A 27,802-nucleotide genomic window follows, 5' to 3' on the forward strand; every position below is an offset into this window, starting at 1 on the left:
TATGACCTAAGAGTCAGTGGATGAATATACCAACAGGCCTACGACTCCCTTGGACCTGGCACGGGTCTGTTCTCATTCTGACTAGCTAACAGCCTTTCCAGGCAGGGCCACCACATGAGCAGTTTCCACGCTCTGAGGTTTAGAAGCATAAGGCTGTGAACCAGCATTGAGTTCTTGTGCTTAAATGCAAATTCTGATGGGAATGGTAATCATTCCCGCCTTTTTAAGCAGGTAATTTTGGGATCAGTAGAACTAATGAAGCCCATGAGCTTCATTAGCTGATGGGTTTGCAGCTTAAGGGTGACTGCAAGAGCCAAGAGGAGCTTTTCCCATGGCTGGAACACATATAAGGGCTCTCTCCCATGACGATTCTCTGGCATTTAATGCCATGTGAGGTTATCCACTAGGTCTTTTCTCATTCAGGACATTTACAGATTTTTTTTCTCCTTACCCAGCTTCCCATCTTCCCAAAGCCTATAGCAGCAAGCTATCAAGCATTGCTGGAACCAGGCAGTTGACTCAAACCCTTTTTGAGAGGATTGTGAGGAATGGACAGGCACAGATGCACAGTATGATGGTGTATTACCCATGTTTTTCTAGTTATGGGAGGGATGTATGGAGGTAGTAGGTAGTGTTGCATGAGCAGAGTGGTCACTGGCATAAATGTGGTAAGAGAAGCTTCTCTGGAGGCAACTGGAAGAGTTTCATGCAAGACAGCCTATGTTTGGGTTCATGGGGGCAGGAGAGAAGGTAAGAAGCACAGACCTTTTCAAGCAAGAGACTTGCTATAATTTGGTACTGGCTCATTAGAGTGTCGTACTTTGGAGGCAAAGTTTTCTTGTTTTGTATGGAGAGAAACTTAGTAACTCCTGATTTGAGGAAACCAACTCAGAAGCTTTTGATTTACAGTCAGAGCAGTGTTTTGGAAAGGGGCAATGCAAAGAGGTGCTGCATTTTAGCAAAACTGTGTTGTGCTACACCTGTTAAGTCGCACGACTGCAGGATAAGGAATTTGTGCCAGTCTTCGAGTTGTCCCTGAGAACCATTGAATACCTGTTAAAATGAAAGGTTTGAAGTTCTCAGAGCCAAAAGGAAAAGGAAATCAGGAGTATGGTAAGAGTAAGTCCCTTCCTCGTGTTTAAGTTAGGTTCCTCTGGAAACTGTTGGAGGTGGCTTCAAAGCATGGTAATGAGAACTGGAGAAGCTTGAAGGATGTGAAGGGAAACAGTGTAGTGACACAAGCAGAAAATGCGTAGGTGCTTTGGGAGCAAGCAGACTGCAGGGAATTCATCTGGGTATGTGCCATACAACCCAGATACAAATGCAGAGCTTGATCAGATTAGAGAAATGAGTTGCCTGGCCTTCTTTGGGCATGGAGGGAAAAGTGACAAGATAAAAGGAAGGATCTTAAAGAAGCGCAAGAATGGATGAATGGGAATGTGAAATGCGGTAGTTTAGATGTAAAAGATAGAGATTATGGATATAGTGAAGGAGAAAGGCCATGAAGGCCAGTTTAGAAATAAAGCAGAGATGCTTTTCAGCTTGTAGGAAGTGAGCAGAGCAAGAAAGAGGTGAAACAAAGTTTATATAGCCAAGAAAGGAGACTTTAAAGAAATAAGACTCCATTTCCTTCCTTTTATAGCCAAGCTACTATGAAAATTGTGAGGTTTGGCTTTCTAAGAATGACGATTGCTGCTCTTACCTACTTCTAAGGCTAGTATGGTGTGACCAAATAATATAGTGATGAGTACAGTGATATAAATGTCTCTAATGATTGCATGGGTGAAAAAAATGCTCAACCCAAGAGAACGAGTTAGGACAAATTTGCACACTTAGCTGGTTTATAAGAGGCGGTATGAATTCCCATTCAAAACGATCAAGTGGCTTATACGATATCTTCCCGTGACCCATGGAACTGAATCTGTGTCATGGAGTAAGGTCACTACACTGTCAGCTGGGTGACAAGCCACGTTTGAGCGTTGACTCGGGATTACAGGCCGTGGGCCGCGGGCCAGGGGATGTCGAGCGTGTCACAGAGGTGACGCGTTTACTCTCGGCGGAAGGGTTCCAGCCGATCGGCACGCGGCCACGCCATCCCTGTGCCAATTCATGGAAAGGCAACTGTGCTGCCTCCAAAGGGAGTGACTGGACTTGTCTGGCTGTCCAGATGGATGTGGCACTGTGCCGGCAGCAGTCGCGAACAGGAGCAGAGGAAGGAGACTATTCGATAGCCGTTGGCCCTTCGTATCCGGCTCTCTAAGGAGAGTGAACGCTTACACCAGTGGACCTGTTTGCTTTGGCCAATGCATCCTGATGCTTTTGCAAGAAGTGGGGGAGACAACAGGACAGATGTTGAGCTGCTGTAGCTGAGGGTAGTTCCAATGATTTCACTTAGGCCATCCCGATTTGCATGTGTTGCGTTTTGGCTCAAGGTTGCACAGTTGCGTTAGCACAATGGGACTGTTTTGCTGGAGCATCTCAAACAATACCATGGCAGATCTTCCTCACATGACATGGATATGAGTTTGTCCCCTTGCTTGTTATTACTAAGACATTTTGATGCCGAGCCTGTTTTGGGTTTTGGCATTGCCTAGAGCAGACAGGAGCCTCCCGGCTGCGGCTCAACCCATTAAACAATGTCATGACAACTGTGCCGCGCAGGGCCTGCCAGGTTCACGTAAGGACAGAATAGTGCACACGTCAACATTGGAGCTGCAAATGAGGTAATGTGTTATCAGCAGGCAGGTCAGGGCTCTATGTATCAACTCCTGGAGCAGAGAGTGACTAAAAATAACTTTCTATTACAAGTACCCATTTCCCGAAGAAGGAAATGCCCTTGCTTAACACCTTCCACCCCAAACAAACCAGGAATGACTTACCACAATTCCTGTATCCTCTGATATCCTAGTGGTCTAGCTGGAGACCTAGTTGAAGTGCTCTGCTGTCACCTCCCCAAGCAGAAACCGGGAGTAATATAAAGACCTGAACAAGCGCAGCCACACCCCCATCACCTGACTGGGAGCACGGGTAATGTTACGTTATCTGCCAGTCACTCTCTGTTCAGGAATGTGAAAGTGTGGAGCAGGCATGGGACTCGATTACCTCACACGCACTTGGAGGTGCACATCGTCAGGGGAAGATCTAGCCCATCAAATAAACTCACACATTAACTGCCTGCTCAGAGCCAGACTTGCACACAGAATCAAGAGCTATCCCAAGGAAATGGTGTTTTTATTATGTGAAGTGTTCTAGTGTGTAGAAATTTTCACCTTTCACTTGTAGCTTACAGTGTGCCTCGAGAAGTTTAGTTTAGCTAATATGTAATGAATGTTCTTGGCCTTGCTGTGTGTGAAGGGGTCCACAGTACAACACGTAGGGGCAGGGTATGAGTCTGTTTTCTTATTGTATTAATCTAATTGCATTAATACAAGAAGATTGATTCTCTTCAAGAAAAAAGCAAGGTCATTTTTAAAAGGCATTTCCCGATAGATGTATATAAAACAAGCTTTTCTGAAGTAGACTATCTATGCTGTATATTCTAGTGACAAAAACCAGCGGTGTTTTATTAACATAGCAATGAGCTTGAAGTGGCCCGGCAATAGGCAGGCCAAAATAGATTTGCATTAGTTGACTGTGGTTTGTTTTTGTTTTTTTCTTTTTTTTTTTTTCTGCCTGGCTACAGCCAGTGTACTGAATATAAAAAGGACAATTAAGCAGCACTGCTGAGCATGTCTCCTCTTCCCATGTTGCACACCCTGGCAACAAATCAATTTTGTCTTTTGCTGTGAGACTCTCTGCCTGCTCAAAATTATACTCCCAGGATCCTCTACAGCAGCAGTTTTTTTCTCTCTGCCAGTTGCCGCTTTAGTAAACAGCACATAGCAAGCAATAACTTTATTTTTTCCATTCCCTCTAAAGGTTAAATATAGGTGAACATTTTATTATTTATAACAAGTAATTGACATGCACGAGCCAACTTTCTGCTCAGAACATAATTTGTATTCTTGAGAGATCTGTGTGTATTCTTGTTCATATTTCTTCTTCCCTGAAGGGATCTGGGAGGGGGAGGAGAGGAGAAGCTTTTAAAGCTTGGCTCGTGAAAGTTAGAGAGAAAGACCTAGGCTTTCAGCTCTATCAGATAACTGGTAATATAACTGCACAATGTACAGTACAGTGGCACGTACTGATAGGAAAGGAACAGAGTAAACAGAGGAGGAAAAGGGGGATGAAGGGAAGTCAGCAAGTAGAGAAAAGAGCATATGCAGTAGCCAAGTGAGTTTACTGCGGAAATGTAAATCATCAGAAACTTAGATGCATGAGTTTGCTGGACTCTTGTTCCTCGGTACAGACACAGCTCAAGTGGGATTTTAAGAACAGGAATGTTCTAACTTCTGTTCTTCGTGTCTTAGGCAGCATTTGCTTAATCAGACTTAATGATCGGATCCTAAGATCACTGAAATCAGATTTATGTCATTCACCTTACTGCTTTCAGGGTTAAGTTCTAAAAAGCACCGTGTGTTTTTGTATGTGTGTGTATGTGTCTGCGCACGCCCGTGGGGAGGGCAGTTAGGGAGAGTGCTCTTCCATTTTATAAAATCAAGAGTCTTTCCAGAATTTGCATATATAGGGTGTCTGCACGTGTGCAATGCCTGTAACTGAGCAGGTAGCTCGGCGGTGGCAGTCTCCTCGTCAGGAGGTAGGTGTGCTGGGGGCAGCTGTGCAATCTTTACAATGCCATAATCTCTCAGTTGCTACTTCGGTCTTTAGTTTTGTCTGACACGAGTGAACTTTTATTTTTTAGTAAGGATCTTTAAACCCCTTGCATATATTTTTTTTCAGGATGTAAAAAACTTAAGAATTGCTTGAGCAAATGTAATAAGTGTTGCAAAGTTAATGTGAAATCACCTTTAAATTCTTGATAGCCACACTTTTACTTACAAGGGTAGGTCCTGCCTATGGGAAGTAAAAAAAATGGCTTATAACACTCAAGTATGCGGTTTTAGAAGATTAATATATTTTTAATCAAGAAAATATAATCTCCCAGACAGAACTGACATAGGATTATACGTTGGTTACATAATTACTGTGGCAACTTCATGAAACGCAGCTAGGGTATAGTCCTCCTGCTCTTGTATCATGGTATTCTCTTACAGCCTGTTACGTTCAGGCTCTATACATGCTTATGTCCACTCTACTCACTAACAATTGGAATTTTCGATATGTGGACGGTCTTTGTTCCTAGTAAAAAAAAAAAAAACTCTAAAAATTTTGTACTAAGTAACAACAGCTTACCCAGACACAACCACCTATATCGTACAACGAAAGCCTGAAAGAGCATCACGAGGTTATACTTTCCACTCATACTTTATTTCAAACAGGTGTGCAAAGGGAACGTATCAGAGAGATTTAAATAGAAGTCTAAGCAGACTGTAAATTTCCATCTACACTTGGTCTAATTAAAGCTGTGAACATATTTGCAACCTGAGAATTTTGTTTAGAGTAATCCCCTTATCAGAATTGTCATATGCCAGGATGTTAGAAGCAGAGTTTCTTATTCCCCACCTTCTTGAGCTACTGTCTGCCATTTAAATATCAACATTTCTCAACAGCTTTCAGTTTAACCCACAAAGGTTTTCCACAGTAACTGCTGGCTGAGTTATGAGCCCCTTACTCATACTGGTGGTTAGTTAATTCTACAAATAGCTCCGCTGACTGCAGTGAGATCACATTTAATTATGACTGCATCAACAGAAAAGAGTTTCAGCCCTTTTGGACTAACGCAGACAGTGCTGTGCAATAACGAGAGCCCCAGTGCTCGCCGACGTTCCGATCCTGGGCTTACTCGGCTGCCTCTGCTCACGTGAATGATAAACCATTGCACAACAGGCCGGGGCAGTGCGTTACTGCTGCAAACCCTGCTAAACCCACGTTATTTCCTGCAAAGAGGTCTTTGACTCTTCTGCCTGTTGCATTCTAGCATAAAACCAATATTTTAAGCTCTGGAGGCCAGGATTTTCTCAACTTTGCATCTTCTCACACACTGGGGTCTTGAGTTTTGCATCTCTAACCAGTACTTGCAATTACAAATAATTGACAGATTATACAGAAAAGAACCTCATTCATGTGCTATTTGTATGCTACAGCAATATCTTTGGACCTAAGCTGAGAAAGGGCCCTCCTCCTATTAGACACTGCAAGGATGTATAAAGTGCTTTTGATTCCCCTTGCTGTTATCTGTTCCTTCCCAAAAGGCTATATTGTGAGTTTTTTACACTGAAGCAGTTAAAATCACATGTGATCTCTCTGCAGTCAGTGCAACCATTTGTGAGATGAGCTGCAAGCACTCATGCACATGTCTATAGGTAATGGAGAGAAGGGAAGAAAAATAAAATAAAGCTTTCCAGGGCAGGGACAGCAATCTGAACAGAGCAGGGGCAATGCCTGGACAGAGGTGCTCAAGGACAGCCCCAGCCCACTCGAGGCCCCAGAGCAGCTCCAGGGCAGAGCTACACCTAGACCTTGGGCTACCCATTGCCCTGGTGCCCCTTGTGTTGGTGTCCAAGGGACTGATTCCTCCTGGTGAGCTCCAGCCTGCATGTTACAAAGCTTTCTTTTTTGAGAATCACTATGTAATGACCTAAAATAGCCTGCCCCATCCATCTTGAGTACAGCTGGGCAGAGTTCCTTCGTACTATCTGTCATGCCTAAAAATATTCCTGTTATGAAAATAGAGACAGAGATACTATGTCTGTTTTTGTGTGTACTGTGCCTGTATGCTTAGTGTATATGTAAGTGCATGTGGGTTAAGTCTAAGGGTAAGCTTCTTACTCCATGGAACATGAAAGTTGTATTGAGGAATTATCTAAAACTGAGCTGAATAAGGGCTTGATGGATCTTCCAGTGTGTTTTAGCTTTCCTGCTACACTATATGTGGATCTGGAACAAAGCAGATAATGTATGAGGCAGGGCAAGGAATACCTGTTGAACTTTCTCTGTGAAGCTGTGGGCAGTGCTGTTCATAGTAATGCTTTGTACAACCGAGGAAGAGAAAAACCCAAGCGGGAGTGGGGCAGTCCAAGACCCCCCAGTGCGGTGGAGCGCAGTATGAGAGTGTTTCTAAGGAAAGGAACCAGAGGGCAGTGCAAAGCAGGGCAGATGTACTTGGATGGCCTCCTGAGGATTCTTGTGGTGAGAAGTGTAGTGACAAAGCAGAAAGGTGGGAGGTATTCTAAGTCATGTGTGGTTTTCATTCTCCAAAAGTTTTATATGTCATAGGAAAAGCCCGTAGAGGAATCAGATGTGACCACACAGAAACAGGAACCAATGAAACAAGTTAAACGGGAGGGTAGAGGAAAACCCGAAAAGCTGAGCACCTCTAACAACTTGTTTTTTTTCCAAGTGACTGTGTATTCAGTTCCATAAGAAGGGCCAGGCATGCAACTGGACGTGCCCAACTTAAGTGAAGCTCTCAAATGTGTTTTAAAGTGGGAAGGGAAGAGAAACACCCATGCACAAGCAGCTGCTGAGTTCAGGAGAAGTGAAAGAAACTGGCAGGCTGCAGCAAAGGGAAAGGCCAAGTTGTCTCCAGCTCTCTCAGAGGCTAGTCCAGGTGAGCACTTTCTGCTTGCTAAACTGCAAAGTGCGAGTTCCAACAAGATACCAGGTTTTATGAAAGCATGGGTATTTCTTGCAAGTGCTGGTTTTTCATTAGATGAATGTACTCCCGTTCATTAGAAGAATGGACTCCCATGGCATATCAACTTCCATAGTTGCTTTAAAACTTTTGTTGTTTTATTGTTTCTATGGCTGGGTGCTAGTGAACTAGCTGTGTATCCTTTGTGCCTGCTGAAAGCCACTTCTGAACTCCCTGGAGGGAGACACATGCAGATGAGGCAGCGCTTTCCTGTCCAGTTCTGCACAAGAGCATCTCTCATCCTTCCAGAAAGACCTGCCATTTCCCCCTAAATACCCCAATTTAATGCAAGCTTACATATAATTTAAAAAAATGTAAAGCATTTCTAAAGTCTGTCATAGTTGATAAAATTATTTGCCACGTGCAGAAGAATTTGGGCACTTTCTGGCTAAAATAATTTTGACAAAATAAGGAAAACTACAAGCAAAATCCTGATAAAATAGAAAAATCTCTGAAAGTACAGAGCGTGTCCTTCCCCACTAACTAAACTGCAACAAATCTGTTGATAGGCAACATTAGATACTCAAGGATGAAGTAAACAAGAAGCATGAGGATTGCAAAGTAAATATTTGGGTGTATTAGCCAACAGTTTGTGGGTGTTTTGTGCTTTTAAATTTGTTTGTATTAATGTCTGAGTCCAACTCACTTTCCAGAAAAAGATAACTGAGATGATCTGTCTCCTGCCCACAGTCATCTCCCCCATCAGTATTTTTGCTTATCTCTCTTCTCATGTTTCATGTTGTTTCAAGCAGCTCTTTAGCGAGCCACAAAAATGTTAGCTATCCAGCTAGGTTTAAGGGGACCCTGGCTGAAGTAAATACTGCACTGCCTTTCTTTTCCATTCCTTGGTTAGTGCTCTTTGCGCCTGCTACATGTACATCAAGAGTCTTTAAAATGTTTAGTGAGGAGACCATGCATTACAGAAACTATTGCTTTCACAGTGCTGTGTTTCTATAGTAACCATCTTATTAAAGCACTGCAGCCATCTGCTTTAAATATTAACTTCACAAGACCATCAGGACTAGCTTAAAACAATATCACATGTTCATTAAATATTAAAACTAGAAACAAAAGGGGAGAGCTACAGGAGAGAGCTTTTTCCTGTTCCTTCAATTTAATCTTAAAAAAAAAAAAAAAAAAGGCAGTACCAGTATTTGTTGTTTAGGTAACTAGTAAGTGCACAATTCATTCCACTGCTTTAGAAATAACTTTATTATGGTTTAAGTGGCCATGCTATCTTCTTGTGGAATAAAATACAACTTTCTGCCTGTTGTAGAAATTAATGAATGAAGAAAATGGCTTCCTTGGGTAGATGGCCACTCTGTGCACGCTCATCCTAGTAACAGGCTTTCTATACCCTGCTTTCAGAGCAGTACTCTCATACATACTAGAGCAGTCTCTTTTGAGGAAGGGAGACACAAGGAGACAGCCGTCAGCTGCTGAGAAGTGCCACGCTGCAGTAATTACCTGTTTTAGCACAGTCTGCTAAAGGGTGGATGCCTCAGAGAGAGGTATAAATACTGGGCAATATGTGCAGGCAACCTCCAGCACAGAGCCAAAAGTGTGAGACTCAGCCCCCCCTACCCCCCACTCCGCTAGATTTTATCCCAATGAGCAGGGGTGTAATTCATAGAAATGGCTGCTATTTAAAAAGAACCTGCATCAGCAGTGCCTTGTGACAGCAAGGTCCTTGGACTGAGTGAACCAGATTGCATTTGTTTCCTTTTAGCAATTTGAAATATGTTGGCTTTTACTTCAGCAAATGCTCTCTTTCTCCAGACTCTACTATCGAGCTGAGTAAGGGCAAATTCCTGAGAGCCCTTCACTGCTTCTAATGCCTGCTATCTGGCTCACCCTTCCTTTTTTTCCATGCTCTGCTTTACCTGCACTTCCCCAGCTCTGTGCGAGCCTCTGTGACCCACAGCAGGTTAGTGCATCCAAAGCAATAATACTGGGGACCATTTATAACTTGCCCACTTCATCTTAAAACTTCACTGGAACAAAAAGAGGAGAATTCAGATCTTCCCATGGCAAAACCACAGCCCTCAGGCTCCTGAGCTATAGAAAAGTCTTTTCTAGTGTTTTGGGTTCTCTGAAACAGTAGCACTTAATGAAACAGTGCATGATTCAATAATTATCATATTCCTTTACTTCAGTTCCACATCTGTTTTTCCCACTTCTTACTGGTGCCCCATGAAGTGCCTAAACTGCACGTGATGCTGCCTATCTGCCTTTCCAAGAGAGGGGATTCTCTGTGAGGAACCCCAGACAGCAGTGCCCCCAGGTAATGAAGACTGAGCCCTTGTCCAAGACATTTACAGGCCAGTGGATCACCAGACCCTCACACTAATGCGTGATTACTTATTTTAAGATTCAGCCAGCATTCATTTCCTCCTGCTAGATGACACCAACTTCTCTGTTTTCAGGCAGTAACCTTTTTTTTTTTTTTTTTTTTTTAACGCAGTTCTTCTGGGGCTCCTGGTATTAATAACCCAAAGGCAGCGTTTCAGTGAGGCAGGAACCAGCACAACTGCCTAGGTGGCTGCAAAAAAATGACTCAGGCCATCGAGCTGAATGGCTGATGTCAAGGCTTTTGAGAAAAAAGGCAGGTTTTGCACAGGCTATATTCCTGCTTGTGTGGCTTTGTCAGGCACTGTTATCTTGCCTCTCTACTCAGCCTTAGTAGAGCCTCAGCTGGAATGCTCTATCTGTCCAGAGAAGACTTGGAAGAAAACTAGATCAGAGGTCTTTAAGAACAGATTATCCAAATATTTGTCAAGATTGACAGAGTTATGACTGATCTGGTTTGGGGGAAGAAGAGAGATTCAATCCAGGTGTGTTTCATACAGCTTTTATGAACACCTTGTCCATCTTTCTCACTGTGATGCACTCATACAGACAGGCTCCATTTAGTATGCCGTGTGAGAGCTCCTCTGGATTAGGAGGCTACCAAATTTGTTAGGTCTCAGGCCTAGAAGATGATGACCACTGTTCCCCCCAGAGTTAAAAGAACCCCTATGGCCCATGACAAAACTTTTCACAAGAGCAGGACATGCTTTTATTTGGAGTTTTGTAATCTTGCCTATGCTTGAGACACCCATTTCCTCCACATCTGTGGATCCATTAAGGAAAAACAATTAGAAAAAGATCTGCTAGGGTAGTGGAATGGGAGTGGAATAAGATAAATCCTGATTTTGCTGCTTCTGCTATATTTCTACTGAATTCATACACCAGGATTTCTACTGTTTGTGTGTTACACATTAAAGACTTCTTTTAACATTTCACTTAGGTATAATTTGACTTCCAGAAGTGGGTATTCCATTATAGTTTGAAGTTTTGGAGGTTGGCCATAGCCAAAGGCAAGCTTGAGGGCAAGGCTGTGCTGTAGTCCTGAAAGACTTGGGAGAGACATAAGCACCTCACTATTTTAATCCTGGGAAGATGAACAAGAGCCACGGTTAAGATGGTTCGGCCAAGTTTTCCTTTTTTTCTTTTTCTTTTGCTTTTCTTTTCTTTTTTTTTTTTCCCCTCTTCAGCCTACTCTATACTGCAAGAGGTTCTCTGTTGCCCAGTATTTTTTTTTCTGGGCATTTTTGCCAAATACATTCACCAGTACTGCAAAAATCTCATTGTTATTTTCATTGTGCCTGTTCTTGCTTTGCCACACATTGCTGTTCTTGTGACTCTTGAATTAACAGCATTTTTATCATTTTTTTTTAACAACAGGGTGATGTGAAGCATTTTGTGCTTGTGGTTTGTGCTGAGCAGATATTCTGCAGGCTTGTTGCATGTTTGTGCCTTGCTTTTGTATGCTATGGGATGTTGCCAGAACAACTTAATGTGGTGTCCAGCAGGTGTTCCAGGGATTTTTTCTCTGGGCACAAAGTTGACTTGCTAGGGAACCGTGTTCCCATGTTCTGCTCAGGAAGCCACGAGTGGGGCAGGCAGAGGAACAACGTGGAGCTGGTCAGAGAGCCCTTCTCCCTCGGCTTCAGCCCGTGCTGCAGCCTTTGATAGTAGCAATTCAGGTCCCATCCACAATTCCTAGCTCCCACCTCATAAAGAGACATTGATGAAAAATCCCCGAGGCCAAAACCACACTCTGTCTTTCATGTCTCTTCCATCTTCCCATGTTTTTGCTAGATTGACTTACTTGGGTTTTTTTTCAGGTGGGGGAGAGGAAGAGCTGGCAGAAAGTTGCAACTTGGTCAGGAATCTCCCTCTCTCATGTATGGGGTGGTTATTTACTAAGCAAATAAATTACTTTCCCCAAACTATGTATTGAGATAATTATTGGTCAGCACTTTTTTTTCTTTTTTTTTTTAATGTAAAAGAAATCCAAGTCTGATCTCTGGTAGCTGGTAAAACTCTGCACTAAGAATTGCACCCATGCATCTGAAGACATAATTAGACTTTAGGTGTGCCTTTTGCTGAACTTGTTAAACAAGATTTCCTTTACTACTTTACCTAGAGGACAAACCCATGACAGAGTCTGTATTTATTCTGAGATATTCATCTAAACTGACACAATGGCGGCATTCACCCTGTAGCTACAGTGCTAATCTTGCACTGTTCCCTTCCGTCCTGCCCCCGCCTAAAAGCACTGCATAAAGTAATCTTTAGCATAAGCAGTATTGCTCTCGCATGATTTTCTTCATGGGGCAACTGAAAGTGGCTCTCCCTATGTAAGGAAATATCAGTAGTGGTAATGAAGGAAGATTTTCTGAGTGAAAAATGCACTGGAGAAATCATCTGTATATAGGTATAGTCTTCCACTGGATAAGTTAAATGTAGCAGTAAAGCCTGCAGACATCTTCAGCGCTAACAGGCTTGCCCGTATAAACCTCAATACCTTCTGGTGCAAATACATATATATGTGTGTATGTATGTATGTATGTATGTATGTGCACTTCAAGACTTCTGAAGGAAAGATACCAAAAATTTACTATGAGGCACCCAGTAAATAGGCTTTATGCATTTAGAGAACTTTTTATACTAGACTCTAGATGTCCCTTCTCCAAGTCTGTTTGAAGTTGTACAGATTGACAGTAAAGCAGATTTGCTTTCCTTGGTATGAGAAATACCCACAAAGAGCTCTTAAAAGAAAGAGGAGCATAGTAGTGACCTATTTTCAGTATTTCCATTCTTATTTCTCAGTCAGTTATATACAGTGTAATGAACATTCAGCAGGGGAAAGATGCCCGTAATCAATGCAAAGTTATTTGCTCATATGCTGAATGCAGCACTAAAAATTAGCTAGGAGAGGCAGAAAAAAACAGCAGAGTTGGGTCAGGGTCCAAGCTGTGCTTCCCCTGCCCTGGCTAGAGCTATGGGACCACATGAATTGCGTTAGAGACCAGACTAAGAACAAGCTGGGGGACAGCCTTTTTGAATGTTAAAATACCGGTAGTGGAAGTCTGCAGCAGTTTTGATGATCCTAACGCTGAGCTGTCGTGAACATGTATGGAAAAGGTGGAGACAAGGGCCCAGCTGTGTGTTGATGGAAGTCTCATTCTGTAATGGGATAGAGGCTTACTAGCCTAGAGGCATGGAGAAGCTTCCAGCGTGTCTTTCCTAAGGGCTGTGTCATTGTGGTGTTTATGCAGTTGTATCATGATAACTAATATCAAATAAAACTGCTTTTTTTTTCCCAACTATCTCGTCTACCTCAGAAAGGTCAATATTTCTATTTAGGGGGTAAAAAATGCTTCATCAGTTACTAGGTTCTCACAAAGCTGGGATTAAATTGTTCAATTCCAGCAGTAAAAACCGGAAGTGATTTATTAAAAAGCATGGGCTACTTTTAATAGCTTAGCAGCCTTTTCAGGAAAGTTTGGGTTATACATAGCCTGTCTTCTTCTATTTATAGGTATTTTCTGTAAAACTTAGAGAAGACTAGAATTTATCAGAAAGTGATTGCCTGACGATATGCTTCCATTTTAGAATGAATGCTAGCTAGTTTCTAGGAAGGAAACTGGTTTAGAGTAATATAGAGGGCAATGCAAACTTCTTGTCTTTAAGGACTCAAGGGTAAAGCAGAGGCAAATATTTTCTTTTTGATATACATCTAGTGTTTCCAAACCATGACTTATACATTGACATAGAGTGAGGGCATTTGATAGCTAAGTGTAAAGCCTGGTTTGCACAGAGGCGTTTTCAGCTATGCATTTTTTTCCATAAGACCTATGTCAAACAATATAGTATTCATATTTTATAGATGGAGGTGCTTCATTTGAGACCACTAAACCACCTTTTTTGTAAATGGTTGGTCACTACCTGACTACAAAGTATTCATCAGTGCCCGAATGCAAGCATCAATAAAGGAATAAAAAAAGAACTGTCACTGGGAACCACAAGATCACAGAGTGCTCTTTTATTTTAGCCAAAATAAGTAAGTGTTGTAGTTCTTTATGACTGAAAATTATATGTACTTTCTGAGTCAATTCAATGAAGAAACAGAGTTACGGTACCAAAAAACACAGTCACTTCTATCCCCGAGTTGCTGAATCACTTACCCGCTCCCACTAGTTTAATAGTTGCTATTTTTAGTTCATGTTGGAAAATTCTCTTGTGGCAGCAATGATATTTTAAAGCGGTTTAGAAGCAAAATCATGTGCCCGAATCTGACGTACTCTCGCAGTTTTGTGTGTTTTGTATGAGTGCCTCATTATTCACTCCAATGGCTGGCGATCCAGTCATCGTAGCGCGCGAGATGCGGCATTTGTTGGCTCTTTCATAACTGCCCGTAAGAGGTCTGGGGTCATGTTTGTAAACACTGCAGCCATGTGCGCGCCAGCACATGGCGAGACATCAAAATGACCTAGAGCGCCTAGCCGAGAGGTAAACCTTGGCGCCAGTATCAATGTCGCGAAGCCAGCGAGCGCCAACTCTCCCGTCAGCCTCGGAGCCGTGAGAAACGCGCTGCGCGTTGCGCCAAGGGCAGATGGAACCCTGTCCCGGCACGCACGGGGCACCCGCGGGTGCGGGGCAATGCTGATCGTGGCAAGGCAGGTTCCTGGCCTCAGCTGTAAGCAAATGACATTGTTGGATTGTCCTCCTGAAAAACAAAGCTCCTTTCTGCCCCAAGTCTGTGAAATTGGAGCCAGTGTGGTCCCACCACACAATGCAAAACTAGGGCTATTAGAAAAAGAATTGTATAATGGCGCGTTGCCAAAGTTTCCAAAATGACTTCAAAGACAGATAACACAGACATCATGTCTATAATAGCCTTTTGCTGGCTTTGCGCTTATGAAATTAAGACCACGTTTCAGGCGTTAGAGGAAGTAGCCCCTAAATTGTTTCTGTTTATCAGTAGAGATTGCACGTAGCTAGATATGGCCAGTGTGAACAAAAGTCAAGTCTTTCATTTCCTCTCAAGGCAAAATTAGCAGATACAACCACCCAAAGCGTATGGTGAGTTTCGTCTCACAGGAGCCGTACACTTCATGTGCTAAAAAAGAAATTAAAAAACAACGTGGGAGGAGGGAATAGTCCGGTGTCTCCCTCCTTCCCTCCCTCCCTCCCCCTAGTGATTCTGTTTCGAGTGCAGCTGCGAGTCTCGTTTGCTTTGACCTTTGCTGCGAGAGCTGAGAATAGGACAAAGAGTTAAAGTGTTACCAGTCCCTGCTGAGTTTGCACTTCTGGAGCGCGTGAACAGCAGAGGCAGTGGGAGAGGGTGCGGGAGGGGGTGCCCGGAGGGAGAGGAAAACAAAAGGAGTAGAATAAACAGTGCACACCCCAAAACAAAACAGGGGAGCCGGCACAGAAAAATGTCTGTCTTTGAAGAACATGGACTTTTCTGTTTGTTTCTCTCTGTGTAGTTATATCTTGTTATCTGAACTCAAGGTACAGTAGATATAGGAGTCCTTGAACTCTGAACTCGCGAGGAGAGCAGCAAAAAGTCAGATGATACCATTTTAGCTGAGTGCCTGAAAAGAAGCGGGCTTTGTCTGTCCATGCCTCTGCGCTGGGAGGCCATTTAAAGCAGCAGCTGTTGGAGCCTCCTCCTCGCCATGCTCCTCTGGCCTGCTAAAGCGAAGCGGGACCCAGGCGGCTCTCCCGATGCTCACGCGAGGAATGCGGCTTCTCATACTGGCTGCTCCAAGCGGCTCATGTTTGTGGAGGCTCCACTCTTAAATCTGGACGAGGAGCGCTCCCCAGTTTGCTAACAGAAAACATGTCCACTCATTTCCGCAGGGTTTCTGAAATGCTACAGTAATAAGTGTTACCCGGCTCCCTAAGAGTGTCTCTGGAAAGCAGAAACGTACCTTCCTCCCACTGCATGCACGTCTAGCTAGCGCTCTCCAGCGCTACTACTCTACCAAGCAATAAAGTTTCTATTTTTGACTTACCGTCCGCGACCTCGCTCTAAACCCTGGGCCTGAACGCTGCTCAAACCTAAAGTGAGCAAAACTGCCTGCGCTAACCGACGACGTCTGCCCTTCACAGCCCCGGGTTTTGCCGTGACTGCTGCCGGTAGCCGCAAGTGCGGATCAAACCCATGGCCTCAGACTCTGCCACTGCGGCTACTCTTGCGCTGTGGCACCTCTTGCCTGTTACGCGGCGCCCCGGAGAGGCCCGGGCCACTGTTTGTAAACAGCGCGGCCACGTGCGCGCGAGCCACGTGCGGTCTCCACTCTGGCTGCACCTCCAGATGGCCCTGGAGAAGGATCCGAGCTGAGGAAGCGAGGAGGCAAGCCCCAACGCTGCCTCTCCTGCTCTTCCCCAAAGCGGTGCACAGCACTACTGTGTCTCTAAACGTGCAAGGGAAGAAAATCCATCTGTCCTTCATGGCCAGCTGTCTCCATCGGCATTCAAGGGAGTGCTGCCTGAACCAGATTACCCACCGGATTTTATTTCCGAATGCATTTTGTCAGGATCGTGTCATGAGTCTCTGAACATGCTGAAGTTCCTTGGGGAACGCTCTCCGCTACCTGCACTCTGTACTAGAGCAGCCACGTTGAGCTGTGACTACCTACAGCAAAGGTGCTCCCAAGTAAAGACTAAAGAGATGCAACACTAAACACCACAGGAAAAAAAAAAAAAAAGAGAGATCTATTTTCTGCCTGTGATTCACAACTAGGAGATAGTGGGTGACACGCTACGAGTGCTCCTTAGCTGTGTCACCAGCCCTAGTTAGTACCTTCCATCTCCAGCAGGGATCGTTTCTGGCAGCAAATAAGAGTTTTTTTCTTTGAGCTCCCTACTAAGCCAGCTCGATGTCAGTGGGAGGGTCCATGAACCGTGATGAGCCTTAATGATAAACCAGATCAAAATGGAAGTCACATGGTAGCCCTGAGCTGATGTATGGCCATAGTTTGCTGTCTGTGAGAAATCTTGCCTGAATGCAGAGGAGCATCAAAGGTGTTAAACATTAATGGGAGTTACTGGAGTACCTCCTTACTGAAATGACATTACACAACTGCAATTAATCGGTGCAAGATACTGTTTTTAATTGTAATGAGCTCATTGTGAGATTTTGCTTGTTTGTTTGGAGACACACAGAAGCATCTGCAGTGCCAGTAAAATGGAGAGAGTTTCTTCTCCTTCAGCCTTTCTCACTTGGTAGTGTGGGTTTCAACAGTGCTGCAGTCAAAGGCAGAGGCAAAACCAGCCCTTCCTCTGAGAAGGGAAATGACATTTAAGGTTCAACTGACTGTCCTTTTGGATGAGCACTGCCAGTTTAAAAATCTGAGGACTTGTCCAGCAAAAAAAGGATGTATTGTCAATCAACAGAAAACGCTACTAGAAAACCTGCTTCTGAGAAAAAGTGACATGCTACTTGTTTCTGGTTCTAGTTTCTGTTTCTTAAAATTGGTAGTTCTGTTATCTTAGTAAGCAGAGAAAACTATCTGTAAACCTCTGAATGAGCAGGAAGGAGGGTATCATGGGTAAAGCCCTGGGGCTTAGGAGATATGGGTTCAGTTCCCAGCTATACCACAGCTTTCCTGTATGTCTTTTAGTTTTTTTTTTTTTTTTTTTTTTAAAAAAAAGTACTGCAATGAATGGCTTGAGCAAGGTTTGTACAAGTTGTGTGTGCTTTGGCTCTCAGTGGTTGCTTATTAATTTTATACCCTTTCTCTCACTCTTTGCATGCTTTGCCTGCTCATTAATATGAGCACCCTAGGGAAGAGACTCTGCAGCAATGCTGGTTGGGAACTCCAGTTAACTAATGCACACAGCAAGTAGCAATAACAGCTTTGGTTATTTACTGCAAATATTTAGGTTTTGGAAGGGATCTATCTGCCTCCGCTTTGCATTATAAACAAGAGCTACTAACACTCTGGCCCTTGTGCACTGCCAGACCAACTTTTTTTCTTTTTAAACTGTCTCCTTTGCTGAATTAAATAGCAAAATGAAACAGAAATGGCTTATGCTTGTAGAGCCCCAAGCACAGTGGGATTCTGTTTCATGACTGGGATATGAGGTGCCTCCTAATGTAAGTCTGCAAAAATTAATTTCACTCTATCCACTCTCCTTATATTTAGAAGCATCAGAGTTGCCATCCTGAATTAGACTCATGCTACAGCTTGTCCAACAATGTATCTCCAACCAGGGAGTAGCAGTTGCTTCAATAAAAAAAGCAGCAATTCACTAGGTGGTTAGACTCACCCTTTCAGGGGCACAGCTTTTTTCCAATCCATTAGTCAGAGTTTGCATATTTTGCAGGAAAAAATGTGTTAACTTGCAATTAAAGACTTTTTTGTTTTGTTTTTAATTAAGTATTAGCTATCAGCCTCTGTACCCTGAATCTTTACCTGTTACTCTATACCTGCCTCTGTCTGTTCACTTCCTGTTTTTTCCCCCCTCCTCCTGAAAGGACAAGAAATACTCTGCGAACTATTTTCTCACTGCAGTTACTGCATGGGGAAATGTGACTGGGTGCCTCAGTCCTGCAAGTGTGTCAGTCTGGGCAGACTGTTATAGCTCTGTGAAGCCCACTGAAAATGAATAGGGCTTTGTGAAAACGGCAGAGGCTGCCACCAGTTTGCAGGGCCACAGATTAACTGACAGCACTAGGGCAAGAAAGCAGAGCTATCTGTACTGGAATCGACAACTGCACAACATAAACACAGTGGAAAAATACAAATTAAAGTATTTTCCCACCTAATCCCTTTCACTTCTCAGGCATCACTCAGAGCAATAAAAGAAAATATAAATCAGCACAATTCTTATTTTTCCTACTTCTTTCTTTAACCGACAAGGCTTTTTTGCTGTGTATGAGATTACATGGAAGCAGAAAAGCACAGGTCCAAATTTACTTAAAGAGAACAATTAATTGCTCCATGAAAAGTACAGAGGCTCTACAGAACTAACCATAAGAACTATATAGAAGAGAGTCTGTAGAACTATGGACTATCAGAACTAACAAACCTTATACTTTTCTACTTTGAGCGGTTTTTTTTCCTGTTTATAAATATTAAGAGTGTTCTTTCCTATTTGGTCGATATTGTTATCTTTGTTCCTTGATTTGTGATCTGCATGTTCAAAAATTGACTGTGTGGAATGGAGACTCATTAGCATAGATTTTCTGTCCTCAAAATGTCTGCTTGTCATGTGAGTTAAGTAAGTGCTAAAGCCAACTTTTTTTTTCAGTTGCTCAGCTTCCATGCTTTTGATTTTTACTGCTGCCATTTTAGTAATACTTCAGACATTTTGAGGCAGACAAACTTGAAAGGCAGATAGACAAGGAAGCAAGCAAAGGAGTATAATGGAAACAAAAAGGTTTCAATTTTAAAAGAAACAAACAAGCAGGTCTTTAACACAGGCACCTTCCAGTCCCCCAACTCCTAGGGAAAGGCAAATTCCAGTGCATTTTAAACTTTCATATGTTCTCTTTCAAGGACACATTGCATTCCTTTTACTAAAGGATACACATACTTTAAGTTTCAAGGAAATATCTCACTTCTGTGAAGTTGGGCAACTTTAGGGGAAGGGAGGCAACTCCTGCTTTACTGCAACAACTCTTTTGCTTTATTTTACCATGAACAGGACAGCAATGACACTTTCACACAAGAGGAAATACACAATCATTCATTTCTCCTTTTTGCTTACAGAGAGACTGAAAGAGTTCTATGTCCTTCAGCAAATACAAAAAATTGTATAACTTCAAAGTACATGACTTCAAACGCAAGTGAAGTAGCACTGAAAGAACAAACAGATTAAACAAAGATTAAAAAAAAAAAACTTTTAGTATCAAGAGCATGAAAATGGCAGTAAGCATGGCATGAATAATTGCTGTCTCCCATGCTAAGGAAGGAACGTGGGAAGTGATGAAAGGACACCACGAGCAGGGTAGAACTCTCATGCCAGCATCAGGCCCAGGTTTAACATATCCCCTTTGATCTCTGCAACAGCACCAAGGCAGCACAAGGGCAGGAACATATAGCTAGCGCAAACTCAGAAATGCCTTTTCCACATACTCTCTTTTCCATCTTCTTTATTCTTAGTTGCCTCTCTCTGCTACCCAGCTGCTGCAAGACTAATGGGCAGTGTGGAGCAAAAAGGTCAGAAGGGAAAAAGAAAGAAGGTAAGGAACTTGGTGAAAGAGAGGCAGGTTCTGCATGGGCCACAAACAGTGGTGTCTAGCAAAAGAGGATAGATCAGAAAGACCCCGCAGGACTATAATAGTAGAAGGCAATCATAATCAGCATTAATGCAACACCCAAACAAAAGTGATATGTGGAACATGGCACATGCATTGGTCTTCATGCTGTGTTGTATGTGGCAACTTTGTTGTAACAATGGCAAGTACTGTGACTCATTTAAGCAAAATCAGCCCATGCAAATGACAAGCGTCCCAACTGCCTCCTGTCTTTATGGAAGAAAACAGCGCTCTGGATTCATTTTTCAAAGCAAGCAGTATGAGAGAGGCTGAAAGACGCATTCAGGGCTGGGAAGTCATGTTGCTGGGTTAGGCACAGCAGGGCCTCTAACAAGGCCCAGCGGTGCATGTGGGGTAGGCTAAGAGCATGTCACAGAGCAGAACCTGTTTGGCAGCTCAGGTTGGGGCCGCAGAAGAGAACATGACATAGGCTGTCAGTTTGCAGGCTTCTGAGTAGCAAGTAGATATATTTTCAACTGTACTTCCTGAAACGCTCTTGGCAAGACAAGCCAATAATTACCATTGCCTTTTTTTTTTTCTCCTTTCTTTTTTTAAAGCAGATATTTTGGCATTATTTTTTCAGTTAAGTAAATGCAGAAATCTCCAAAGAACTTCTTATGGCTAATGGAGGTCTAAAACTTGCCTTGCAGCGGTATTAGCTTTCGTAACAGCAACGCCTCTCTGTGTCGACATGTCTCATTAAGTAATAATGACTTTCAGCTATTTGATTTTACTTATAAAGTTAGTAGGATTCATGATTTCTTCTCTATTCTTTAAAGAGGGCATTGTGCTAGTATTCAAACAAGCAGTGAGTCATTCCCAGTTGAGCAAAAAAATACGCAACAGTCTACGGTGGGATTCTTGTATTGCAAAGTGCTGTTTTGTCATGAAAGCTTTTGGGGATTGAAATCTCTATGAATTTTCAAAAGAATGGGGGGGGAGGCAAAAAAACACTTGAAACCTTTGCAACAGTTCCCTTAACCCCGTCTCAGGTTTAGCGTCAGCGTAGTCCAAGCAAACACGTCACCTCCATCCAGATTGCGTTCGAGCAAGGGAAAAACAGAAGCCTTTGACAAAGGAACCAGTGATCTAGAATGCAATACAGATGCAGCATGTGCAGCCGGAAACCAAAACTACAATATGTTTTTCTAAACTCTGACGATTTTGACATTCCCCATTTCTTTTTCCCCAGCAAGGACCAGGGACGTTCCTAGAACTCTGTCGTCGCAGGCTGCGGCAGGACAGCTGCTGAGGATGCTGGGACTCTGTTTGTAAACACTTAGCCACGTGCGTGCAACCGCATGGGGAGTCATCGTCCTGACCTAAACATCCACCCGCTTGGTAAGCTCGGGTATTATTGCAGTGGAGCCAAATCCTTTTCCAGCATGATTTGACTTAAAGCAGCTCATTCCAGGGCATTTAGAAGACAAAGTTCAGGCTCTTTATGAATTATTAGAATGATGATTAAAACAAAAGTTGTTTAAGTTTCAGTCATTGAAATGTAAATTTAAGGATAGTGCAGCCCATGTCGAGCAAAGAATGCAGAAGTTATTGTCCTCTTTGTACATCTGAAAAATTACTTTAAACCTGCAAGTCCCTCCTCACCCATCCGTGAACTCCTTGAAGGCAATATTCACCTTCTACAAACCCGTGTGGAATAAGTTGGAGGTTAGCAGTAATACTATTGAACATGTGGAGCTATTTCAAGTTAAGTTGCATGATAGTAATTAGGGAATTCCAAGGCTACCAAGCTGGACCTGGGCAAAGCACTTCCAAGGGGTACTTCTTGGTTATTATGGCTATCTAACCTTTGCAAATGGTAGTAGAGAAGGGAGCAGGCAAGTGGAGCACAAACATTTTTTTCCAAACACAAGATACTTTTCATAAAATCAATTTCTCTTTTCTCATATAGAATTTCTTCTCACAAAGAAAACAATGGTTCTCTCATCCAAAACTATTGAGGGTCTTTCACTGGGTAATCTCAATAGCTATAGTCAGAAAGCTTTTCCAGTAAATGGGGGTGCAGAATAGTAGTGTGTAAGTCTGTGGAAGCACTAACTTGCACCTCCTCACAGAAGTTTCACTTGTTGTTTTACTATTCAAACACATCTCTGCAGAAACACACCTTTTATATACAAGGTACATTGAGAAACTGTCTAAAAAGTCGTGCTGGTTAGGATTAAGGTGCTGAGTTTTGCTTTCTGAATGAACTTGAGTTTAGGACAACTCCTCTGCACACCATAAAATAAATGCCTTAAAAAAAAAAAAAAAAAAGAGAGAAAAACATCATACTAAGAATTAGGTCAAACTGAAGCCTCAGTCCTGCAACCTTTTTCTGCAAGGCTAATCCTACTGGGGTTCTAACTGTCTGGTGTAGGCACCTTGGAAATAGTAGCTTTCTAAAGTTCGCTACACAGTAACAACACTCCAGATTTGCAATCCTCACCTCCACAGAAAGCTTTATTTTTGAAAACCTGAATTTTGTTCAGGTTGCTAGGATGATTCAGCCTTCTGGAAGGTGTTTGACAGAGATAAACAAATCTCCTTTGGAAAGGTAAACAGCAAGTACAGTAACACCCAAATCTTCAAGGTTTTTGATTGTTAACGTGTTTTAAGCATAGTAAGTTTCTTTAAGTTGTTCCCAGTTTTCAAATCCTGAATTATGAACGACAAGTAGAGCTGTCTTTATGATCCCCTTATAAGGTAGGACTTTTTTTTCCTTCATTTCAAGAACTGTGCAAGATATGTGGATGAAATTATTTAGTTTTGCCTCCTGTTTCTGAAGCCATAGTTTTATCTACCTTCCTCCTTTTACCTGCTTCCTATGTAATGCAAGACACATTCCCAGTATTTTAATCCAAACAGCCTTTTTAGGTCACTCAGTCGTCAGCTCTCCTTGGAATTAGTCCAGCTGATGTTGGAAGTTTACAGTTTTATTCCTTGACCCTCCCTCGCACCGCTGAGTAATTCCTTGGGAAATCTTTTTTTTTTTTTTTTTTTTTTTAATATATTTTATTTCTACTCTGAAGGAAGGCAGAAGTGACTTATTTTAAATGGGTGACTGAGAATGTGATTACTCATGGTACTTTCCGTTCTAACATTTTATTAGCTAGGATAGTGGGACAAGCTATGTAAATTGAAGATGCAACCAATGATGATCTGAAAACATTGCAGCTTAAACTATGGCAACTTGTTACTAGTTACTTGTTCAGTGTTTAAAAGGAATTATTTTTTTCCTGCAGAATTTCATTAAATGAGTAGGAAGACATTCACTGCTATAAAGAGTATGGGATTGGAATAATGCTACAAGTATGATTGATTCACATAATTCCCTTTTTGGCTTCCAGCCATGATGCAGTCATATGCTTTATCTCTGCTCAGAGTACAGCCTTATTTTTTTTTTTCCCCTCTCCTTTTAAATGAATCATAGTACATCCTACTCCATTTCAGAACCAGCACATTGCCTTTCAAAATGATGTCACAACACTTACTGCTGCTGCTGGCTGACTGCCTTAATAGCAATCAGGGAGCTGGACTAAATAAATACTGTATATTATTTGGCAAAATCATTTGTGGTTGTGTTCTCCAGCACAGTTTCCAAGATAACCACCAGCTCTACTTGAAACTTGGCAACTTTGTTCTGCCACTTTCAGGCTCCAGTTGTGAAGCTGGCTTACAGATGCTACTACCACGCTTTCAACTACTGTGTGGCAGTCAAATGAGAGAGGTAAAAGGGTTACTGTGATAAGCCAAATTTGACAGCTCATCTGAAGTTCCTCCTTGAGAAACGGGCAATTTAAAAACACCTCATTTGACTCCTGTAGGGAAAAAAAAAAAAAAAAAAAAAAAAAAACCACTCAGGGTAAGACAGAGCAACTGACTAAGTACACCATGAGAAAGCCACTCTGCTGCCATTTATATTTTTTTTTCCTCACTAAACTATTTGCAAAAAAGTGAAGCATTTCTTGTCATTCCCAACAGTGTCAATAGTATCAGTTCAACCCAGACTTCATATTTTGCTACACCTGAGCTATAGATTTCTTCCAAAGCATGGTTATAGCATTTTTAGGGCCCTTCGGCTCTGACTGTTACTTAAAGGAACCATACTGGGAGGCAGTGTCTCAGAAGTATCCAAAATGCTTGCAGTAAAGGAGGATGTATGATCCCTTCCACCTCTGGCAGCCAAAACCCCAGTTCCAGCAGTGACTCAAGTCCCCTGATTCTGCATGCAGAAACCAAAACATTTATAAGCTCCTATTCCTGTGCCCCAATGTGGCATTGGTGCCAACAAAAGACCTTGGAAATCTGTCCACCATCGTAACTTCTCAGCAGGCACACATTTCTCATTCTTTAAGCAAAGTTGACATGCTAAAGTATAGAACCATGGCACTATATCAAAACAACACCAGTTTCCCTGGCTAAGAGCCAGGAAGCACCACAATGACAAAGTCCTAGTTAAAAGCCTTACTAGGAACAGCAATAGTTGGGCAAATTTGTGATCTGAAGAGTCTCCTTCTCAACCTTTTCTTTTTTGAATATGTTAATTAATAATTCTGAAACTGTCAATACAAAACTAGTTTCTGAGGTTCTTCACAGGAATCATTCACAAAGTGGATGCCACCACTTCCCAAAACAAACCCGCCATTTCCACTAAAAAGTGATTTTTGTGTTCTTCATTGCATGTGAATGGCAGCCTAATCCTACCACCTAGCCACCCTGCACTGTTATTTCTGAGTCTCTACCCTCCCATTCCTTTCTCCCCTACATCCCAGCTGCTGCACGTGAGTGTTTTAAGATCTCAGTGTCAGGGTCCACACCACTACACTTTCTGGGACGCTGAGAGAGAGACAAAGTATTGCCCAGCAGTGATTTATTTACAGTGGTTCCAAATTGTTGTTTTCTGCAGGAAAAAAAAATCCAAGATGTGTACATTCCTTCAACGTGTTAACACCACCAGATCCAGTACAGCAGAAGTTTTTGCCCTGCTTGATTCACCAATACTTTCAGGACACAATGGACTTACAGAATGGAATGAGCAGGGTAAGAAATACAAAAACATCTCAGAGTTAACAAAAGAGTATCAATGTTTTATCCTTACACTTGAGTCTTTTGAATATCAGATATTTAGTAACTAAGAACAGAGGGGTTGAAGGAAGCTTTGAAAGACAGTAGCAACCAGTGGCATGCATTTGGGAGAGAAAGAGCTGAAAGAAACAGTGTTTCTGCATGATGGTCTACTAAAAGCCGTTCCGTGGCCATGACTCGTTACAGACTTTTAGCAAAGCAATATACAAATGGCAAACTATGTATAAAAAGCATAGTCTTACCTTTATTTGAAGGGGTGAAAGAGAGAAAAAAATATCCAAGAATGAAAGCACTTTTGGAAAATGTGATGATAGTAGAAGGGCAAGCAGACCCAAGGACTCACCAAAGAAACGTGCTCATCCTCTGAGGCTATCGAGGAAGGAGCTAACACGCTCATCACACACCCGTTAAGCGAATTTGCCTAACTCCCCAAAGATAAGAGGAGGAATGATTTATAATCCGGGGGCAGCCCGCCCCGCCGAGGGCGCCTCTTAAAAGGCCGGCGCGGGCACCGCCGTGCCGTTCCCTCCACCTTTCAGCGGGCCGGCGCGGGCTGCGCGCGCTCGCGGGCGGCTCTCGCGCATTCACATCTGGGCGCTGCGGGGAAAGCGCCGCGGCGGCTCCGCACGCTGCCGCGCTCGCCCCCCGCCGCACTAAGTCAACCTGCCATTAACATGCAAATGCGATGGCCTCATTAGCGCCAAACAACACCCGCTGACCTGCTTTCACTGCGGGCAACGGCGCCCCGCGCTCCCAAATTCCGCACGAGAGAAGAAAAAATGGGGGGAAAAAAAAGGGGTGGGGGGCATAGCCCCGTGCCCCCCGTCTCGTCGCGGGGAGCAGACCCTGCACCGAGTCCCGGGCTCGCGGCGGGAGCGCCGCGCTGCTCCCCCAGCCTCGCGTGCCGAGAAGCGCGGGGGAAAATAATAATAATCACGTAGCAAAAGCGAGAAGATCCGCTAAATTTCCGCGACTCGGAAAATAAATAAATAAATAAATAAATAAACCGCCACCAGCATGAGGAAGGAGAAAAAAAAAAAAAAAAAGACACCTCTCCCTCCCCCCCCTCCAATAAAGGGAGCCCCCGCCCTTCAGGACGATATTCTGGGGTCGAAACGGGGAGACACGCACCGACTCCCCCTCTACCCCGCAGCCACATCGTGCCCGCGGCAGCTTTTGGGTGTGTGAAGCCGAAAACGGGATGAGGGGGGTGTAGGAAATAAGATCTCTCAGCGCTCCCCCCTTCCCCAGCAAGCCCACCGCGCGCTTCCCCGCGCCCCCCGCGCCGGGTTTCGCTTCCCCCGCAGCCGCCTCGCCCTGTCCCCTTCTCCGCGCCGCCGTCCCCCGCCGGGCAGCGCCCGCCTTTGTGTCCGCCGGCCCGGGGAGTAGCACAAAGCCGGCGCCGGGGGCGGCCCCTGGCCCTGGCGGAGCGCGGCCGTGGGAGGATGGGGGCGACCGTTGGCCGTTACCGGGGGGCGTCCCCCCCCGTCAGTCAGCCATGTTGGGGCGCCGCGCGGCAGCCCCCGCCGAGGAGGCGCGGATGCGGGGAAAGCGGGAGCGCGGTTTTGGGGTGAGAAGAGGGGGGCTGGGAGAGCGGGGGGCTTGGGAGAGCGAGGGGGCGCGGAGCGCCGCGCTCTGACCTCTGCCGCGTCCCTCAGCCGGGCCGACATCCAGCTCGCACCGCCGGGCGCCGCGCTCCCCGCTCCTACAGGGCCGCCATCTTGCTTCCTTCTGCTCCTTGACGAAAGCAGCCAGGCCCCCGCATCAGGCTGCACGCGGCGCCGTGACGTCGCCGCGGCCACGCCCCGCGCGGGCCACGCCCAGGGCCCCGCCCCGCCCCGCCCTGCGCGCGCACCGCCCTGCCGCGTGCGCGGCGCCCCCCCCCGCGCGGCCCCTCCCGCGCGCTCTGGCTGTTCCCGCGGGGCGCCCCCCCCCGCCGCGCCCCCGCGCGCCGCCTGCAGCCGCTCCCGGTGAGGAAACACCGCCCGCGGGAGACCCCGCCGGCCACGCGGGAAAGGGCGGAAAGGGCCTCGTTGAAGCGCCTGCGGCTCCGAGGCTGTCTGGAAGGTTGTCCTGCTCGGGGGGGTCGGGGTGCAGTTTGGGAAAGAGCAGCTGGGAGGCTGGTGTCTCCGCTTGGATGGAATGGAGTCCGTGTGCGCCGTCTGCGGAGCCGAGGGGTGGGCGCGCGTGCTGGGGGGTGTACGGGGCTTCACATGTCCCGGTGGGTCTGTGTGAGGCCGGCTCTGGAGGTGACTGTAGCCTGACGGTGAGTGGAGGGTTGAGGCTCAGGAACACCTGAGCCTGGGGAGCCGGAGCCCCCGGCGGGAGCAGGTCTACCCCTCCTCAGCGCCCTGCTGCGCCAGCCTTCCCGCCCTCCTGCGCTGCAGCGACGGGTGCTGCCGTTCCCGGAGGACTGAAGC

At 44.5% G+C, this 27,802-nt stretch overlaps 1 protein-coding gene across 1 annotated transcript in view; it reads right to left on the minus strand.

Annotated features, from left to right (window-relative positions):
* Nucleotides 1-27,129, minus strand: part of TET2 (tet methylcytosine dioxygenase 2) — a 70,478-nt gene extending 43,349 nt beyond the window's left edge. The window contains exon 1 of the mRNA XM_088523990.1: nt 27,023-27,129. Coding sequence (XP_088380116.1) covers nt 27,023-27,052 — 30 coding nt within the window. The 5' untranslated portion in view covers nt 27,053-27,129. The remainder of the gene's footprint in view (nt 1-27,022) is intronic.
* Between the last annotated feature and the right edge of the window lie 673 nt (nt 27,130-27,802).

Source organism: Tinamus guttatus, unplaced genomic scaffold (assembly GCF_059628265.1).
Source record: "Tinamus guttatus ecotype Peru unplaced genomic scaffold, ASM5962826v1 Tinamus_guttatus_pri_ptg000202l, whole genome shotgun sequence".
Classification (NCBI taxonomy): Eukaryota; Metazoa; Chordata; class Aves; order Tinamiformes; family Tinamidae; genus Tinamus; species Tinamus guttatus.